The 21739-nt window shown below is 41.7% G+C and overlaps 2 protein-coding genes across 3 annotated transcripts in view; one reads left to right on the top strand and one right to left on the bottom strand.

Annotated features, from left to right (window-relative positions):
* The window catches only part of lrp4 (low density lipoprotein receptor-related protein 4), a 106957-nt gene that overhangs the window by 53231 nt on the left and 31987 nt on the right, over nt 1-21739 (bottom strand). For both annotated transcript variants that reach the window (XM_082535156.1, XM_082535157.1), the window contains exon 2: nt 6939-7085. In XM_082535156.1, coding sequence (XP_082391282.1) covers nt 6939-7085 — 147 coding nt within the window. The remainder of the gene's footprint in view (nt 1-6938; nt 7086-21739) is intronic.
* LOC309708055 (uncharacterized protein) overlaps nt 19168-21739 on the top strand; it is a gene marked incomplete at its 3' end in the record, with an annotated part of 236146 nt that continues 233574 nt past the window's right edge. The window contains exon 1 of the transcript XR_014277157.1: nt 19168-19572. The remainder of the gene's footprint in view (nt 19573-21739) is intronic.

Below are 21739 nucleotides of genomic sequence, written 5' to 3'. Positions count from 1 at the left end.
TCTAAAATATTAACAACAACTAATGTGGGCAATCCTTGATTATGTTTATGCTGTTGTTAGCTGTTTAGCTTAGCCCCTGAAAAATTGATAATATACAATGATGGTTTTGTTTTTTCCTGCCATCATTTCCTTTTGTTTTCAAGCCTACTTTCCAACCAGTCAGCAATTGAGCTACACAAGGAGACTTCCTAAATGGGCAATTTGCTGATGGCTTTTGGACTGCACACACGTGCGTCTCTGTAGCCTCTGTGGGCACTGAATCCTTCTTTCTACCACAGGGCTGCACCTTTCTGGTCCCCCTCAAGAATATGACCCAGTCCCCTTTAATGTCTCCTTAATCATTGCTCATGCTGCCTGTGTGCATGCCCAAAGTTTAAAACTAATCATAAATGTCATAATCTTTTTTTTTTTTTTTTTCCTCCTAAATCTTTTTCCGAATTCCTAAACTAAGGTTTGAAAACTTTAAAAGCAGGATCAAATAGGTTCTTCCCCTCACTTCTTGACACAAGAGTTTCAGTGAGGTAGGGAGTGGATTTATGAAGAGAGCAGTAGGAAGGTTAGGTGAACGCGCTGACCTCAACACGAGGCAAGTGTCATTCTTTTCAGATATTATGATGTACTTCCTCTTTATTCACTTTCTGCTTCAGTTTGCCCTCATCTAACTGTGAAAACCTTCAACACAATAAGCCCTTACAGCCATTTCCATAGGAACCACACTCACAAAGTATGCCCTTCCTTCTCTTGTGTGATTGTATGGATGTGAAACTAGAGTGGCAAGAACACAAACACATTCCTCCAATGGAGCAGCACTTCATGCTTCTTACAGCTTATACTTACACCCTGCAATCAAACATAGTAAAATGTGCCTATGTTGCCACATTTAGACGAGCACACCCCCTGAGCTCAGACAGCTCTGTCAATGAAAGAATGGGGGTGTTATTAATTTGATTAAACGTCTGTGAGTTATGCCTTCATTAAACTTCATCAAGGCTAATTAGTATCCTGGCATTGAGATGTGCGACCCACTAAAATGCTCTTCAACTAACCACCTCTGATGACACTGTCATAATAGTCACCCACTTTGAACATGTAACATAATCATGCTCAGTTATTAGTTAAATCTTTAGTTAGTTTTACGATCATTTCTACACAATAGCTCAAAATCATCCATGCAGATATTTTGTCTTTATTCTGAAGTTTGAGAAACTAGCACAGACTTTAATTTACTGATCGCCACTTACAAACCTGTTAAACTTACAGCTGAATAACTGTGGGTAAAATAAAGCAGTACAACTTCAGAGAAAGTATCTCTTTTAATGTGGGCATTTGTACCAGACTGTCACTGCGAAAAAGTACCGAGGATGAAGTCCTCGACTTGATTTACCAGCTGATGTTCCAATTCTATTGCTATTATGCAACCAATTCAGTATGCGACCAGATGTGAAATATAGACACAACCTTTCCATCTGTGAAAAACAGCCAGGAAACAGTCTTTGGAGAACACAATGAGGGACAAGGCTTCTGGGACATGGCTGAGAAGCTGAGAGGCAGGAGCTGTCTAGGTTACTTTAGTGTTTTTTTTTTTTTTTTTTTAATTCTTCTGGTACCTGACTGGGTTGACTAGTGTACTTTTAATAATAGTTACAAATCCTGTTTAATGACTCCAAGTATCCAGATGCCAGTCAATGCCAGTATCCAAGTGAATGAGTAATACAACTCCCCCACTCAGAGCAGTTATAAAGGGGCAAAATATCCATAGAGGTCAAAACCATCTCCTGTACCAGGCTGTAACTAAGCGTTTTGTTTACTTGTAATGCCCCAACTTACAACCTAATAAAAGGCAAGTGAAGCAGCAAATCTTGCAAACTAACTGGTACAACTTGAGAAGTGTTCTTATAAAAAAGGTGAAATTTATGATAACACACCCTCCCCAGTATGGTCCAGTATAAACAGGCCAAAGTAATGGGAGGTGAAGAGAAGACCCATAGCTGTAAAGTCAATTTCCTTCTCACCTTCATGCAACAGCAGCTCCTAAAGTTACAGCACTGACATTCACAACTCCACATATTTTATCCAACACACATGCACGCACGCATACAACCACAACAAGGATTTTTACATGCTCCTCTTAGTCCCCTGTGTTCCCCTCTGCTCTCTCTTTGGTCTCTGTGCAGCTATGAAACTTTATCTGGGGGAACACAAGTGCAAGATACACACACACACACACACACACACACACACACACAGACAGCCACAGCTGAACTGCAGTTTCCACATGATCTCCAAATTGTAATTTGATCAGACGTTTACACAGATAGCTTCATAGGCACAGTCCACTAGGCCACTTTGCCTCCACTCCCATCTTCATGAGTTTCTCTCAGACACACACAGACACACACACACACACACACAGACACACACACAGATTCCTCCAGCGTGATTCAGGAGAACTCTGCTTTGTCTGGAAATTGCTGAGAAATTAGTTAAGGTTCAAACAACACAAACTATAATGCAACAATTCTGCAGGGAGGACAATGTATCTTTCTGTGTTTATCTGTGTGGCTACTGTCGTTCTGGATTCTCACGGTCTCACACACACACACACACACACACACACACACACACACACACACACACACACCTGCAGATCAAGAACAGTCGAGAAAACCAACTTGGAAAATGTTGTTAAATAACATAAAAATTTCTCTTCTCGGTTTTACGATCCATTTCCCTCAATCCAATCAGTCAAATACAGGGAGTGCAGAATTATTAGGCAAATGAGTATTTTGTCCACATCATCCTCTTCATGCATGTTGTCTTACTCCAAGCTGTATAGGCTCGAAAGCCTACTACCAATTAAGCATATTAGGTGATGTGCATCTCTGTAATGAGAAGGGGTGTGGTCTAATGACATCAACACCCTATATCAGGTGTGCATAATTATTAGGCAACGTCCTTTCCTTTGGCAAAATGGGTCAAAAGAAGGACATGACAGGCTCAGAAAAGTCAAAAATAGTGAGATATCTTGCAGAGGGATGCAGCAGTCTCAAAATTGCAAAGCTTCTGAAGCGTGATCATTGAATAATCAAGCGTTTCATTCAAAATAGTCAACAGGGTCGCAAGAAGCGTGTGGAAAAACCAAGGCGCAAAATAACTGCCCATGAACTGAGAAAAGTCAAGCGTGCAGCTGCCAAGATGCCACTTGCCACCAGTTTGACCATATTTCAGAGCTGCAACATCACTGGAGTGCCCAAAAGCACAAGGTGTGCAATACTCAGAGACATGGCCAAGTTAAGAAAGGCTGAAAGACGACCACCACTGAACAAGACACACAAGCTGAAACGTCAAGACTGGGCCAAGAAATATCTCAAGACTGGTTTTTCTAAGGTTTTATGGACTGATGAAATGAGAGTGAGTCTTGATGGGCTAGATGGATGGGCCCGTGGCTGGATTGGTAAAGGGCAAAGAGCTCCAGTCCGACTCAGACGCCAGCAAGGTGGAGGTGGAGTATTGGTTTGGGCTGGTATCATCAAAGATGAGCTTGTGGGGCCTTTTCGGGTTGAGGATGGAGTCAAGCTCAACTCCCAGTCCTACTGCCAGTTTCTGGAAGACACCTTCTTCAAGCAGTGGTACAGGAAGAAGTCTGCATCCTTCAAGAAAAACGTGATTTTCATGCAGGACAATGCTCCATCACACGCGTCCAAGTACTCCACAGCGTGGCTGGCAAGAAAGGGTATAAAAGAAGAAAAACTAATGACATGGCCACTTTGTTCACCTGATCTGAACCCCATTGAGAGCCTGTGGTCCATCATCAAATGTGAGATTTACAAGGAGGGAAAACAGTACACCTCTCTGAACAGTGTCTGGGAGGCTGTGGTTGCTGCTGCACGCAATGTTGATGGTGAACAGATCAAAACACTGACAGAATCCATGGATGGCAGGCTTTTGAGTGTCCTTGCAAAGAAAGGTGGCTATATTGGTCGCTGATTTGTTTTTGTTTTGTTTTTGAATGTCAGAAATGTATATTTGTGAATGTGGAGATGTTATATTGGTTTCACTGGTAAAAATAAATAATTGAAATGGGTATATATTTGTTTTTTGTTAAGTTGCCTAATAATTATGCACAGTAATAGTCACCTGCACACACAGATATCCCCCTAAAATAGCTAAAACTAAAAACAAACTAAAAACTTCTTCCAAAAACATTCAGCTTTGATATTAATGAGTTTTTTGGGTTCATTGAGAACATGGTTGTTGTTCAATAATAAAATTATTCCTCAAAAATACAGCTTGCCTAATAATTCTGCACTCCCTGTAGAGGCAGCGTTACATGCCACATGAACACAAATACACGTGCAAACACTTGCTTCTAAGTGGCCTGCACTGTGGGGTTTTCAGCCACACAAAAATATGTTATTACATTTCAAAAAGTCGTTGAAATCTTACTTACTTGAGAAAATGCATAATTTAGTTAGCAGAACAATAATCTCAGAACTGGAAGACACTCTAAGACAAATATGCTCTTTATCTGAGGGAGTGAGTGTAAGCGCCTGTCTTTGATGAATGTACTCTCGTCTGATATTTGGAATACAGATCAGATTTCAATAAAGATGAAACAATAAATTTAATGTCAGAATTTGGGAGTTGTGATCGCTTAAAGCTGTACGACTTGCGGTGCTAGTGGAGACGCAGCCAATCAGGACGCATTCTTGTTAACACAACTCATCAACTATGTGTTATTTCAAAGTGTTCATTTAAGTAGGCAACTTTCCATGGATGTATGCGTTTCTTCCAGTTATCAAGCAGTTTGGACCAGTCGTACCGGCTTCAGCTGCTAGAGAAACTGAAGCAGGCTGAGCAGAGGTGCTAAATAAACTACAAATAAACCTAAATTGACAAGGGAGGAACCTACACAAAGAAGGAGGAAATAGTATTATTGTAGGGTCTTTACCTTGCAATGTTGCGAATCTTGCAAAAGTGTGTTGTTGCTATAGAAATAAATTAGTGGCTATCCCAGCTGACATAGGTAGGCGTGGTACACCCTGGACAGGTCACTAATCTGTTGCAGTGCTAACACAACATGACTTAAGTAAAAGTCTAATAATTGTTAAGACTTGTTGCAGTGCCAAGGAGAAAATAGATTCTAAATATTATAAAGTATTCAGTGTTTCTAAACTATAAATACAGGCATATATCAAGGGAAAAAAGTGATACTTTGTTTCATGATTTGTAGTCTTCGCTGTTGGAAAACTGAACTGCATTAAGTTGATATGTGATGTGATCATTGATCTAGTGGATGCAGTAGCAAGAAGAAGCGGTGCGTTTGCTTGACAGTATCTACGGTTTTTAATGGCTGACTACTACAACAATACAAAATCTATGTGATATGAGAATTGCGATTATGATATTGACTGGACAGAATCCAAGAGAACCAGCGTGGAACTACAGAGCGGTGGAGCAGAGGATCGATCAGACAGTACTAATGGATTAGAAAGGTCCAGCTAGATGCTCTGATATCTGTCAGCTGCTTCCATGCGTCTCCTTAAATAAGTAACAAGATGCAGATCAATACACGGCAATCTGACACACTGAATATTCAACTGGCCAGAGATCAATAACGCCTCTCCCAACCTCTAACTAGCTTAATATGACAGAGGAAGACTGATGGAGAAAGCATATCAGCACATACACAAACACAACCACGCAGCTCTAAAGGAGGTTGGGGAAGTCTCAAATAAAAGGGCAGCTTGCTTTTTTCCGCTGTGAGCAGGCGAGGAGAAAGAAAAAGAGAAGACTCGCATTGACATTTCACACCAATACACCGGTGTTTAAAAAAAGAAAAAAATGCTGTGGAGATCTCCTCCACTTGACAAACTGACATGCTCTACAAGAGAATACTCCTGTCTGCCTCAGCTGCCAAGACTTCCCCTCCAGCCAAACTTCATCTGTTGCCAAAAGTCACTCAAGCATTTTTCTGCACGGGGCATACACCAAGCAGAGCGTCTGGCTCACAAGTACTACCCCACCTGACCAGTGACCCATTCACCGTTTCACCGGGTGATGATGGGATCCATATGGGTTCAATTACAGATTTTTTTTTACTTTTTATGGAGGGAAAAAAAGCCTCTGCCTGAGAACATTTCTACATTTATAGAAAAATTCAGAAGTCATCCAGTTATGTGAAATTAGTGCCAGAGACCTGCCAAGAACAACCAGAGTCTTGGTTAAGTGATGGGATTTTAATGCCTTGCTCATGGGGCTCATGCATAATATTCAGTCGGGAATAGCTGATTTACTCTTTAGAACCGCATCTGGCACTCTGGTTGATGTAACAGCTTAGAAAATTGATCTAGATTTAAATTAAACCTTTAAAAGGGAAATTACATTACAACAAATTACGTAAATACAAGTTCATTACAATGGAAAAAAGAAATGTTTTAAGAAAAGTATCAAAAATGTTCAAGTGCTCAAAGTATTGAGAATGTCTTTTTATTTCAATTAATTTAATAATCAGGTAAAAATCTTCTTCAGATGCTTGTTAAGATTTCAGAAGTTTGGCTACCTAAGGAAAGCATTTGAGGAAAAAACATTTTATGGTAAGTATAAAAAAATAACGCTTAACTTAAAAACCGACAGATTGTATAAAATATATTTGGCAAATTTACAGTGTCTTTGAAATGAAAAACTCAGAGGGACACACTTGGATTACTGTCACAGGCGACTTACTAAACATGCAGTGCTTTGACTTCAATGCCTCCTCATCAACAACCACGTGCCCATCAATGAGGTGAGTTTAACACGGTCATTGAGTCTTTATGCGATTTTATTTATCTGTTTCTTTTTCCTCCTCATGGTAGATGAATAAGCAGAGAGAGAAAAGAGAAACTGAGGATGATACCAACAGCAAAAAAAAAATAAAGTGAGAAACAAAGACTCACTGCATCCATCCTCGTCACTGTGGTCCCCGCAATCGTTGTCTCCGTCACACTGCCACTGGGCTGGGATGCAGGTACACTCCCCGAATGCACTGACCGCACACGTAAAGTGGTTCCTCCCACATGAGCACTCAGTGCTGCCCTGAACTCCTGCACACACACACACACACACACACACACACACACGAAGAGAAGATTAGAGTTTATCGCACATGCTCAGGTTAACTCAGGCACTGGAATTCATATTACCACAAAATGATTCTGCCAGATATACATAATAACTGTAAAGTATTGAGACAGGGACTTTTATCCCTGCCCGTGACCTCCTGCTTTGTTTCTCGCTTTAATCTTGACACTCCTCAGCTGCTCCCTGCTTAGTATGTTGGATAAAAGCCTGAGAATGCCACAGTTTTTTGTTATAAACAAAAACACAGTTTCTTTCACTTTAATGTAATTTTCTGTTTCATAACTCTCAACAGTAAACTTTAACAGTAAACACAGTAAACTAGGACTCTGAATAGATTCAGTATAACCTTGCTTCTGAATTTTATGCTCTGATATCTGTCATATCTATTTTACAGAGTGATCGAAAGACTGTGCTGCTCATGTAAAAAGACGCTCCTTAGCTGCAGAAATAACAGAAGCACATCAGTGCCTTGGTATACACATACAGCACTGCAATGGTTAGTCACTCAGTTATTCAACACATACTGAATATATTTGTTGTTTTTAGTGTTTTAATATCCTTGATTTGGAAAAGGTTTCACGTGCAAATCTTTAGTCCTCCCTCTCACAAACCACTTTGATATAGAATAAAGTAAAATAAGCTAAAAGGGTCGTGTTATATCAAGTCAGCGAGGCCAAGCATCTCGAAGATTTTCAGCTCCCAAAATGACAGAGTAATTAAACTTTTCAAGGATGTGTGATTGTGCATTTGAAAAGCTGAGACCATCTCCTCTCAACACATATGCCTTACTGAAATATCTAAGCTATGTGGTGATGCAGAGGCCACGTGTTGCTTTCAGCTGAACTGGGCTTAATATGCGGGAGAGAGTCTCGGGGAGTAAAGTCTACTGTTAAGTTTAAAGTGAGCTAAACAACAACAAAACAAGCTACGATACACAGAAAGTCTGACTCATTTCAGCTCCTGAGAGCGATGATGTTTAGAACATCTGTATGTGTACACATGTCCTGTGGTGTTTCCAACTGAAATCCTCTGTGATAAGTAGGATGGGTGTCTTTTAAAAGCATCAACAAGTGACTGAGTAAATTTTCCCCCTGAAGTTTCTTCCTCAAAAAACAAAACAAAACCCCTGACAGTGAAATATGCATTGTTGTTGGACTGTACTGACACTAATGATTAACAAAGTGATTGATGAGTTCTGTGTGCTAAAAACTGATAATTTAGTCAATTTACTCATCTGACAGAGAAATCACTAAAATGTGACTAAAGACTGAAGTTTATTATGTTTAGGTTTTTCTTTTTAGGTCGACTATCAGTGAAATGAGCATGTTCTGAACTATTGAATCCCCATTCAGTGGACTGAGACAGCCTTCCAGTGTTTATGACCAATCTCTTGTAACAAGCTCAACTTTTATTGTTACAAAACATATGCTGTAAAAAGAGTAATAAATAAATATGCAAATAACATACGAGAAATGTAAATGTGAAATTTACATTTCTATTCAGAACACAATTGAACACTGAACTGTAATACCAAGCTAATATGTAGCATTACAGTATATACCGTGGCTTTTCTCTCAAGTCAGAGTTGAGTCTCCATCTTCAGTGCACCCAATTATACATTCCCTCAAATATCCCTGCGTAAATAAACACAAAACATCTAAAAGAGCAGGGGACAACATTATAGCAAACCAAGCAGGCGGTTGCTTCAATTGTGGAAACTTGCACACTGCCGAGTGCAAAAAACCTTTGCATATTTTTTGCAAAAAGGTGCAAAAGTTATACTTCAAATAATTTACTCATCAATATTTTTTTTCAGTTACATGGCATTTAGCTAGCTTACATTTAGTTAGCAATTTGCCAGTGTGACCGCTACAGCAATTTATCACAGCAGCCAGTTTATTTTTAGGGTGGTTACTGCAATGTTGAATACACCAGTGGTCCCACACACGAGTCAAAGAGAATGTCAAAGCTTGTATCTTGTGGCGGTCCAAGAAGGAAAAAGAATTATATTTACGGTACACTGAATGTAGACATGCTGATTCAGAACATTGTTAAGCACGGGAATAGGCGGTTTTATTAATATAGGCATACAGCAATTAAAATATTAAATAGTAATAACATTTTTATGAAAAAATAACATGGAAATACTAAAATAAAAATACAGTAGTAAGCAGATGACGGTATTATACTGTAAAGCTCAGAATCTACAAGTAAACTACAAAATAACCAATAAAATCTACACTGAACTTAAAAAAAGCAAAGAAAATTTTGATCTATAAAACATCTTCAATTTATCTCTGTTGCAACACGGTTGATTAGATGGATCGAATATAAATATCAGTTACTATCCTTTTATGTCATACACTGGGCATCTGTATACCAATAAACAATAAAGATTTACTACCACAAAAAAGGAAAAGAAGGAAGAAAAAAAAGACACCACATCTTCAGACACATCACAGCAAACCATAACCAGGGGAGGAAATAAATAAAGGTTTCCCGTTTTGCTCTCACTTTGAAGCCCATTAATGGCCATCTGTGCGTGTGTGCGTGTGTGTGTGTGTGTGTGTGTGTGTGTGTGTGCGTGCGCGCGTGTGTGCGTATGTACACGTCTGTTTTGCTGAAGCTGGCCTGCCGCAACAAACCCAAAGTTTCTTGGAGCACGCATACGAATGTGTGTGCGTATGTGTGTGTGTGGTTCCTGGCCTCCTCACAAAGGCATCAGTCAACCCAGGAGGGCCTGGCAGAGAGAGCTCAGTAACCTTCAGATCCCTCCCACAGCACTAAATTAATGGCCTCTTTCTTTTCATTTCCCTCTCTCCCTTTCTTTCGCCTCATTCTTGTCTTTCCATCATCTCCTCTTCACACTTTCCCCTCAGATACCTCCATTATTCCCCCCTCTTCCTTACCCTCTGCTAGACAACTCTTCATTTACATCCTGTTACATTTGTTTTCATTTTCATGAATGCTCTATAATTCCTACAGTCCTCAGACCCTAGGAGTGGGACATTTACTCTCAGAAAAAAACAAAATGGGGCTATCAAAGACAGACTACCTGTCTGCTGGACAGACTGGGGTCTGAAACTCCCCGTGTTAAACTTTTCAGGTTGACACGGATCACTTATATTGGCTTTGTAGCGTTAAGCTTATGCGTATTTTACTCAGATGTGAGTGTGGGCTTGTACTGAGCTAAATTAAAGTGTGTGAGCTGGAGCAGAAGTCTTGTCAACATGAAACCACATCACAGGCCGCACATTTGTCAAACATACTTTGAAAAGCATAGGTCACTGGCTTCAACCGCAGCCAAAGAAACTTATTGACTATAGCAGGAAGCAATCAACCACACTGTCTTACACAGTCTCACATATTTCCAACCGTTTAGATCAGGGGTGGGCAATCTCAGTCCATGAGGGCCAGTGTCCCTGCAGGTTTTAGATCTCACCTTGGGTCAACACACCTGAATCACATGATTAGTTCGTTACCAGGCCTCTGGAGAACTTCAGGACATGTTGAGGAGCTAATTTAGCCATTTAAATCAGCTGTGTTGGTTCGAGGACACATCTAAAACCTGCAGGGACACCGGCCCTCGTGGACTGAGATTGCCCACCCCTGGCTTAGATGGTGTGGCAGTCTAGAAAATGTTCAGATACAGACACAGTAACATCTTCAATATTTCAGTGTCAGACTGGACAAAAACTGCCTATAGACTGAAAGAGTTCTGGTGAAGGAAAGACTGTATCACATGTTCCTGTAATATAAGAGCCGTTGTTTTACAATGTTGCCAACACTATGTCACAAACAAAAAGTCACACTGCTGAGGTGTAGCAAATGTGCTTTATGGTACTAATACCCTTGACACACAAAGCTATCAAACCAGAAAATCAAGTCATCTAATGTTCATCCTGTGAACTGATGTGAACATGGAGCAAAATGGAAAAAATAAAATCTTAAGGGTTAAATGCCAGTAAATACAGCAAACGTTCGTGTAACCCCGTCAGTGAAAGTAATCACAACTTTAAAACCAAAAATGTATGAAGCGAAGAAGATGCCGATGTTCCTCGATGAGGCTTATGATGACGGGTAAATGCTCGGTCAGAGGGCATACAAAAAGACATTTATACCGTCTATAATGAGAGGGTGAACCTAGCAGGAAAATAAAGAGGGAATCATCACCCCTAGATTGTTATGTAAGGCTGCAGACAAAAAAAAAGTAACAAAACAAACACAAACACTATGCAGCAGCCAGGCCTAGCAGGCCGGTGCTTTCAAGAGCGCCAGCATGACAAGCCTCTGATGAATCACACAGATAGCAGATCACAAGCTGGGCTGTTTTCTAAAGACAGAGGATCACTTTGAGTTGTAAGCACAAGTTTAGCAACAATACATCATCTGAATAAAGGCTGAGGAGCACGTACAGTATAATCACCTGAAATGTGAGTTTGGAAAACTGATAGCAACAAGTTTCAGACACAGAAAGCTCCAAAACCAGTATCAACTTTTTTTAAGGGAAATTCCTTGATATTATCAAACTTGTAGACTTTCAAAAGGTTTCCAACAAAGAGAATCTGGATTGTGACTGTGATTGTGTGGGTGATTGTGAGTGTGTGTGTGTGTGTAGCAGAAGCTTTGCTTTGTTTAGTGTTACTCAAGGATAGATGTTGGTCTAAATGTACATGTAGATATTTTTAAGCTATATCCCGCTCTGTGGATTGGTTTGACAGTCATTTTTGAGCAGAGACACAGATAATTAATCTCTCCCATCACCTGCTGCTGGTAGAGCCCAGTGTGTGAGTTGTGACTCAGGAAAGAAAAAAAAAAAAAAAGACCGCAGGCAGAGAAAAAGAAACCAAAGACCACCAAAGATCCTCCACTGCCGGTCACTATGGCCTTACACTGTCTAAACAGGCCTGGTATGGAACAAGACAGGTGGTCCCCAAAAAGGTAAACACAGACAAAATCCCACAAACCAACGTGGATGCCATGTTTAAACCCAGACCCACCTACAGCAAGGACCGAGCCGGAAGCTGGGGTGGCGCGAGAGCCTCAGATCTAACCAGGTGGTATATTCAAGCTATGTTTCACCATTTTACAATTTGCTGTTGTTAAATAGCTCAATGACGAGTGTGAAGTGTTGAAGAGAGAGCAGTTGGGCCAAAACACACAATGGTAACTCTGGCCTGGAGAGCGGGTGGCCACATGCTTTGAACAATGTCAAAAGGCTGCCAGTTAATTAGGCGTGGACCTCCCTGGAGTCTACCTGGAGGGTCGGCGTGGTATCTTTTTTGCAGTGCGCGAGTGCGTGGCTGTAAAAAAGTGATAAGCAGGAAATTGGGTTTGGGCAGAGGGATGGGGGTTGGTGGGGGTGAATCATCTGATGCAGAGTATAGGAGGGGAGCGCACAAGGAAGGAGTCCGGCCTTTTGTGTGCGTCTTCTGTTCTTCCTGCCACCCTTCGGCTGCTGGTGCCGCGCTGTAAAAGCACAGCTTAAGAGAGAAACAGCTGCGACTCAGCGTGTCAGCAACTGTTCAGCCCGAACCATCCAAAACTGGCCACATTCATGCAGCACTGCGCAGCACTGCATACTGAGAATGGACACAACTGGCGTCCCGGCTTGCTGTCGGCCAACAGCGTCCAGCATTCGTCACTCCTCGCCGCGTGAGACTGCGGACAGAATGAGACGCCTGACTGCTTGCATACACGGAAAAGCTGTTCACCTGCAGTGGTTCTCATTCATGACTGACAGAGAACAAGAGAGCTGCAATGCTGTTTTGGCTTCCTGAGGGAGACAAACTTCATTATCAGTATATTCGGATTTTCCTAGGCCTAAATGACCCATCCTTAGTACACAGTAATATTTCTGCAGTAAGTAATCTTTTTTTCTAGCATATACAAGCTTATCCGAGTTTTAATTTCATCCCATTTCAATCCCATCTTCTATTTAAATTGGCTTTATATCCCAATACAAAAGTGTCTGAAAGAACATAAATCAAATTTACACGCTCTACAGATTCAACCAGATGGTTATTACCTTTAAAAGAAAAAAAATCTGAATGTCTATAATTTGATAATCTGTGAACAAGACAAGATCAGAGCAGAAAAGTACCGTAGTTTTCGGGTCATAAGCCGCTACTTTTCCCCCACACTGTGAACACTGTGGCTTATACTGATGTGCGGCTAATGCCTTTTTTTCCCATGCGGCCAAAAACATTTTGCCTGGTAACAGTAGAGCAATAAAATTGATAAGTAGTATATATACGGTATATATTTTTACCGGTTGTTAAGAGACGTTGTAATGTTGTTTGTGCACTGTTGCGTAAAAAAACATAAGCAACGTAATTTGTGTGTTAAGTATACGTATGTATCAGTAAAGGTAGCCGTGTTACAGGCGCTGTTCGAGGAAAAAAAGCATTTTTTGTATGTTACCATAACGTTTATGTTACCTTACGGATTAAATTAAATGTTAAAAATCCTCACGTGTAATATTTCTGTGTAAATATCTCATATTACGAGTGAAACGCATACGGCTTAAAATCCGATGCGGCCTGTACAAGTACAAAATTGATTTTCTTTCTAAAATTAGAGCATGCGGCTTTTAATCAGGTACGCTCTGCAGTCCGGGAATTACGGTAATATTTGCTGCTAGAAAGCGTTGTTTCTTTTCCCACCTTTCTGCAAAAGGAAAGCTTCTTCAGTACAACAGATTGGTCGAGCTGTTACAGGGTGTCACGCAGACAATCAATTCAGCTTCTTCCTGCCCATGTGATGATAGTAAATCAGATAACAGCTGCACTTTCAGCTCCGCTTTGGTCTCATCCACTTTTCTGGCTATCTGGTAACTTTCCGCTGTCTGGTCTGGGACAGGTGGCTCATACTTTTTGTTTTCTGCGGCCGCTGCTGAAAACACGGCCGATGACAGTGGTGAAACTGAACCGCACATTAAATGGCCCGTAAAACCAAAACAATACACTTAAAAAGTTCAAAATGGTCCATAAAGACTTGATGATCATTCTCAGAGGATTTATTACCTTTCAGTTTTTAGACTCATAGAAAGAAATCGATTAGTGGTGCATTTATGAATATAAACTGCGTACCTCAGGCTATGAGCCCTTTCTCGTGATCTGGATCTCTCTCTTTCACGGCATATGGAAGCTGTAAAGCTGCTACCAACACTCAAAGAACACATTCACTGAATTCTCTGTGGTCACCATGGCTCCGGGTTATGCTGACCTGGCTTCATGATGCCGAACAGCTCATCATCCCTGCCAGTACCTCTCCTTAACATCGGCTCATCTCCACCTACTAATTTGCCGACTGTAGGTCAGACCGCCCTGATGTGGCAAGCCGTAACCACAGCAACACATGTTGAACCGTGCTGGGGAAAGGAAAAAACAAGTGTGGGGAACAACATGTTTGAGAAGTCATATATATGCAAAGCTTTATAAGCTTAAAATGCTGTCAACATCCAGTTTGTGCACTCGAGTATGTAAACAAAGTAGCAGACAAACAAGCTTAGAGCTGACGTCAAATCTTTCTGGACAGCTCCGTCATCACCAGCTCATCCTCCTGGTTTGCTCAGTAACACGCGCGCACACACGCGCGCACACACGCGCGCACACACACACACACACACACGCGCACAGAGACAGGCAGGACTGTCTGAAAACGAGGCAGTTGGTCCAGCAGCGGGGTTCTTTTCGCGCCTGCTCATCTCAGACTTTCATTAATAACACCAGTCTTATCACACTGCAGCTCTCAGTCACTTTTTTATAACATAACTCAGCAAGAGGGTGTGTGTGTGTGTGTGTGTGTGTGTGTGTGTGTGTGTGTGTGTGTGTGTGTACACTTAGCCAATCATTGCCTAATAACTACATGTCACCTAAAAGCATGTGGGTGGATACTGTCCTTCATTCCCATAAAATGAACCAATTCAACTTAATGACACACACAGTGAACATTACCCTGTTGCCGGTGAAGTTTTATAAATTAAAGGCTATAGAGGGAAGCTGTGTACAGTACATTCACCCACAAACACACACACACAGACAGTGTCATGCAAGGCCAGTCGGCAGTCTCCCTCTGAAGTCACTTCAAAGATAACTCTCTTGGCCAGGGATGAGTGGACGGCCGCTGAACAGGCATGTGAGTGGACATGAGGTGGGGGAGGATACATGTAAGTTTGTTTTCTTCACTGAAAAAGAGAAAAGGAGATTTCCTTTTACAGGGAGTGTGCGCAGTACTATACATTTCATTTTCTGAGGCTGAAACCGTACTGTGAGGACTCCGGCTGCTCGGCACTGCACTTATGTGGTTTGGGGTCCCAATAACTGTGTGCATGCGTTCATATATCATGTGTTATGTACAGGATTTGAATGACATAAGGATTCAGTGCAGTAATCAAAGCAAAAACACTTGAAAAATCCATCAGGACAACCTCCATTTCCTTCACTACAAAGATGTTTTTGAGGCTTGATGGGAAACCGGATGAGAGTTTCTCCACAAGGGTGACACACGTGTGCTGAAAGGAGTTGACGGTGATAATGAAGCCGTTGCACAGAATGGTGGAAACACAGGCAAGGCAGAAGAAGAGCTGCAGGTCTGACAGTTGTAGGCCTGTGTGGGAGGACTCCTGTGGTGTTTTTATGAAGAGTGGGTGAGAAAGCAACAGTGTTGTGTGTGGAGTCATAGAGGAGGGCAAAGACACAGAGAGTGAAAATCTGGTTGGCTTGTTTAAAAGCAGCAGTGTGAACAATTCCGCTGAGATGAAAAGGTTGCACAAAAGAAAGGGCACTTGCAGTGCTTTCAAATAATTGAAATCATATAAAAAGATGCTCCTGTGGAAATAACAATCAATAATTGCTGCCTGTCTCTCATTGGATGCCATCTCCACCAGCAGCTAGCGACAATAGTTTTGTTCTCCTCTGCAGCCGGGGTCAGCTCTGAGGAACCCCTCGTGAAGTCGTTCAGCAGTTGCAATCCAAGCTGGTGCAGGTGGAGCACATCAAGTCAGAGGATGAGAGAAACTACAGAGAAGGGCCAAGGCTAGCTACATAGGAGCAACTGAACCTTCAAAATAAAAGCAAGCGGCAGTATCCACTAGTAGACCAATCATGCAGGTTTTCATTCTCAGAAAATGGAGGGGGGGGGGGGGGGGGGGGGTTAATGAGAGGTTAAATATACCTGGAAAAGTATAATCAATAATTTTCTGGCACTAAATGACAGGTTTGAAGAAAAGGTTCAGCAGTTTCTCACGTCTACAGATTAAAGAGCATCGCTGCAGTTAGAGTGAGAGCATAAAATCGTGTCGTAGCTTTAGCACCGATAGGACTGTTTGAATGTGCGTGCGTCTGTGCATGTGTGCATGCATGTGTCAAGTCCGACAGTGTAAACACAGCAGAGCTCTGAGCTCTGTCTCTGGCTGTGAACGCTGCACTTGCTGGGTAATGTGCTGAGCTAGCACTTGGTGTCCAAGCCTGCTCTAATCCACAGATTGACTCTTTGGCCAACTGACATGCCCCCCTCTTCCCATTGTCACACACACACACACACACACACACACACACACACACACACACACACACACACTTCAAATCATACTCATTCCAAACACCAAAATCCCCCAACAGGGGCCTCTGCCAGTGATTCACAGGTCACAGCATCAAATGAGCCCCCCTTTCCTTCCTGAGAAGAGTTCCATTTGCTAGCCGGGGTTCAATTTTTAATAGCCATTCCAGTATATATGTGGTTTTCCACTAATCATTATATGTAGAGGTCCTCCCTACAGGCCTCTGAGTTGGCATTATTACCAGTGTTCATTAGTCAATTCAACAGTTAATCAACTGAAATATTTTAATGATCATGGCTCCTGAGTACCCACAGCATTTTAAACTGGTAGCCTTCAAGCCATTGGCTGGCTAAAGAACTAGGGTTTGATGGTTAAGAAAATAGTAACCCTTCTTCAGTACCAGTTTCACAGCTCTCCTGACAAAGTTCAAAGATTGGACTCTGGCAGCGTGAGGAATTTTTCAGTACTATATTACATCTGTCAGGTGAAAAACAGTACACCAAGTTGTGAAACTCGCTAAATATTTGCGGAATGGCAACTGAAGCCAAGACGAGATAAGACAGGACGTCAGGGCCAAAATCTGGCCCTGAGGGGAACAGAATGACATCCGGCCAGTGCTGTGTTCATGGTGCATACATTACTACTCAAAACAAAATTTAACAGAATAACATATCTATACCAAAGTATGCAAATCTGAAAAAACAAACAAACAAAAAAAAAATACCCTGAAGCTAAACCAAGTGATCCACTTTCCATGTTTCCAGCCAATAGAAGCGGCAGACCCTACTTAGCTCAAATCAAAATAGCTGAACCCACCGTTGTAGGTAATCCAGAGTATAGGCAGAATATACTCAGATATGCGGACGACGTAAAATGGCTGTCTAAAGTCTGAAAACTCTCAGCAGAAGTTTTACATATTTTTATTTCTGCTTGTATGCAACGAGATCACATCCAATCCAGTGGAGTCAGTTTCTTTGCGCTACACGAGTTGCCTGGAGAAAAACACCTGATCTTCACCCTTCTGTGCAACACCCCCAATTCATCAAACTGTACACGCAGATCATATTTTACCCATGCCCCATTTAATTCTGCCGCTGCACACATCAGAGCACCTGAATAAATTACACATGTAGCCAGTGCCAGCTAATTTTGTCATCTGTACAAACATTCATTTGAGATGTGTAACGCACCAAACAAGCACAGCACTCTCTCGAACAGACTTCAAGGCAGTGCCTCATGCCAGATCAGTATTAGCAGCTCAGTTCTGTCCATGTCTGTGAATGTGAACTCACACTGAAGGGATAAGTGTAATAAGAGGAGATTATTCCATGTGGGCAAGCTGTAACTCACTTTATGGGCTTTGACTGGATGAGGAGAGCAGGCGCTGGGGTCCAGCTCTGTAATATCCAGTTATAAACTGACGCAGCATGAAGGGCTCCACTAACCTCCCCCACACTGGCACCAGAGCCTCTATGATGTTAACATTTGGGATTTGGGGCAAAAATTGGGCTTGTAAAATTTCAGATCTCCGAGTGAGAGTTTGCCAGACTCCGTAAATTCAACTCTTTGTTTTCTACATCACTCCAGTGGTCGGCCATTAAAGTGAGCTGCCATATTAGGAGGCTTCAAACAAAGACACACATGTAAAAGACACTTATTTCTGGGCAAGACTCAGTCTGGCAATTAAATCTCTGATTACCAGTCATACTAGTCAACACAGATTTGAAAACAGCTGGACTCCCCCCCCCCCATCCAAGAAAATAACACTATCCATGGTTTTATTACACAATAAATCAATGCTCTTATTTTGAAAGTTTAGTTCAGTAAACATAGGCCCTTCCCGTTGCACATTGCCATACTGGCAGGCTAACCAGTGGTGGTTCTAGATATCATTCAGCGTCTGCGCCAGCCAATGAAATCTCTAGTTATTAGTGAAATAAAGAGTTTGATGTAAACTAGACAGACTAAGTAAAAATCATACTCTCACTAGGTAGGCCAAAAATTTGTTGACAATATCGGCGATTCTCTGAATATCATTTGGATTTACGGCTGTTTGATATAACGATATATATCAGATGATATATCGTTTCATTTTACACTATCGTTTGTTTCGTGGTGTTGCAAAATAAACTGTTTACGGCAATATTTTTTCATCGTTTTGATGGTCACTGTAGTGGCTATATTAATTTCTCTCTTTCTCTTATATTTAATATAACCACACCACAGACGGACAAGCGTCTGTTTTTATGCGTTGTCGTTAGCAACAACGACGGTAAAGGTTTTTCCCCACAGCATGCCGTGTAATAAATACTCACAAACAGTGGCCATTAAACTTATGTCTAAAAATGTATAGTTTCATGCATCAGTTAAAACACTCGACTCCAGGTACATGACGCCCAGCTGGAAACACTTCACGCAAGTCAAGCTGCCCGAGATTCACAGAATTTACAGAAAATGTTAAATTTTTGTGATTTATATCGTTATCGGGAAGTAGAGCTGGGCGATAGAACGATAACGATATGTATCGCGATATAACTTTTACTCGATAGAGAAATTAAGCTATCGCGATAGACCTCGCCGCTCTTGTCCTCTTAAAAAAAAAATTTTTAAAAAAAAAGGTCAGCCAATCCAAATTAAGTAGCGCAGAGCCGAACCAATCACAGCCGCAGCGTCACGTCGCGTGACTTGTTACGTACAGCACAAGTGCCAAGCCGCACGTGTGTTTGTTTGGGAAGCAGCCAGCGGGTAATGGAGCCAGCGCGTAATGGAGGAAATGAGTGTGCCGACTAGAAAAATCAACCGAGCGTGACCGAAGAGAAAACAGATGATGGCTCCAATGCCGGAGAGATTGTCGAACGGAAGAGCCATAGAAGTTCCTTAGTGTGAAGGTATTTCGGCTATTTCAAGTCTGACAAAAAACAGAGTAGCGTGCACTGTAAATTGTGCCGAAAGCAAGTCTGGAAATACAATAAACTGGTGCATGCGTCACACTGTGCGCCACGTTATTGTTTCGGTGAAATGAATTTCTACAATACTGTTACTGTTAATTCTACTCTCTGCAGTGTTTAAATGCTTACATATACACACAGTTAGTCCCTCCACACATACGACTCGGTTCTGCTTCTATGCCCCAGCTTTGTTTACTTTTTCCCACCGAGGCTTCTAGACTTCTGATTGGCCAACATTTCTGCACGGTTAGGAATCTAGCGCCACCTGCTGCTTTGGCATGTTCATAGCAGCGTTTTCCTTCATTTCTGCCTTTTATGTGTGGACGGGATTATTTTTTAAAACGAAAACGGAAAATCTCCGTTTTCAAAAATACCCGTGTACGTGTGGACGTAGCCTCAGTCTCTGACTGGAAGCGCTAATTCGTCATTCGGCTTTTGTCAGACTAAAGTAACTGTTAAAACTGTTTGAAAAGCTCAGCTATACAACAAGGAGAGATTGAGAATTTCCTTTTAGTTCTCAGTTTATTTGATATTGACAAAAGTTAGTCAGTTTTGTCTGTTCTTCTGTAAAACAAACTAAGATTTATTTTTAGAATTAATATTTTGTTTCTAAGTGGAATTGACAATTTAGTCTGTTTCGTTTGTTCTATTTTGAAACTTAAACGCTTTAGCGGCTGCCTTTTGTGTAGTTTGCAATATTTGCCTTTATTTATCTGAAAAAGTCTCATGTTCCTTAAGTACATCTACCCTGTTGAACTTATTATGGGAAATAAATATTTAAATAAAAACAAGCTGCTGATTATTTCACATTTTATTTGTGAGCAACGGCACATTTAAATCTTACAAATATAGTTATTTGGCTTATATCGTGATAGATATCGTTATCGCCTGAAATGAAAAAAACATATCGTGATATGAAAAAATCTCATATCGCCCAGCTCTATCGGGAAGATAGATGTCTTATATCAGGATATGAGATTTTGGTCATATCGCACAGCCCTATTTGGATTCATTTTCTATCCTCCTCTTCTCCAATGAAGAAGATCTTAAATGTTTAGAAACCTTGTAGGACAGCCACCCTGGACCCTACGGGACAACAAACCCCTGAAGCATTCCAGAGGCGGTGGGAGAGCGGAGAGTTTTTTAGGGCGATGGGGGTGGAGGGATGTTAAATTGGTGACTTGGAAGGCAGAGGCTTTCCAGAAGCGAAGCGGACAACCTGTGGTTGGGGTTGAATTCTTTCCCTCTCTGGCTCCTTTTAGAAAAGAGGAGAAAACAGCAAACACAGACCCCTCCATTCACAGTAATTTATCCCTATGACCAGGCCTTCTTTACCGGCAGCAATAGCCCCCTTCCGGGGCTGCCCAGCAGGATGCCTGCGAGTGGCGTGTGAAACTCTCCTGTCTCCTTCAGCTCAAAAGGGAAGGATGAACAATGGCCCTCGCCAGGCACTGGCTCTGAACAATCCCTCACTCTGCTTCACTCTCTGCTTTACTTTCTCTGTCTCTAAAAGCAACCACAAGCTATTCCTCTCAGAGCACACATTCCTTTATCCATCCAATATACTGTCCATCAGAGGCTGGTTCCTGTTACCTGAAAGTCCTCGCCTGCATTTATCCCATCCACTTGTCTTTGCCTCAAACTTTATCATCGCTCTTGTTGGTTAACACACAGAGACACACTGTGTATCAACATGAAAGGCAGCAAGAAGCTCCCCACATTTTTCGGGGTTCTCAGGACCTCATGTGACCCTCCCACTAACCCAATCATCAAAACGTGGGCAGCTCACCATCGCTGTGCCTTAGCCCAACCATCTTTCCACCTTTGAATAAAGCCCTGCTGGATCTTTCCAGCCTGAAGGCGTTTGGATCTGACTCAGAGAGCGAGTGAACAAAGCAATTATTGGTTTGATCAGAAGCATATTTGCCTGAGACGAAATTACGACTGATTTTGATTTACTGTACCCCATGTGAGATTTCCACAACACATGGAACCCAACAGTGAAAACAAAGAAAATGAGTGTGGACAGTGAGGCAGCTTTGTGCCATTACAATAAACGCCACAGCAAGTCTTTCTCCCCAAGGCCGAGGATGTTAGCGAGTAAGCT

The sequence above is a fragment of the Aulonocara stuartgranti genome, assembly GCF_965226115.1.
Source record: "Aulonocara stuartgranti genome assembly, chromosome: 1".
In the NCBI taxonomy this organism is placed as follows: Eukaryota; Metazoa; Chordata; class Actinopteri; order Cichliformes; family Cichlidae; genus Aulonocara; species Aulonocara stuartgranti.
This window is presented reverse-complemented; position numbering and strand designations above follow the sequence as displayed.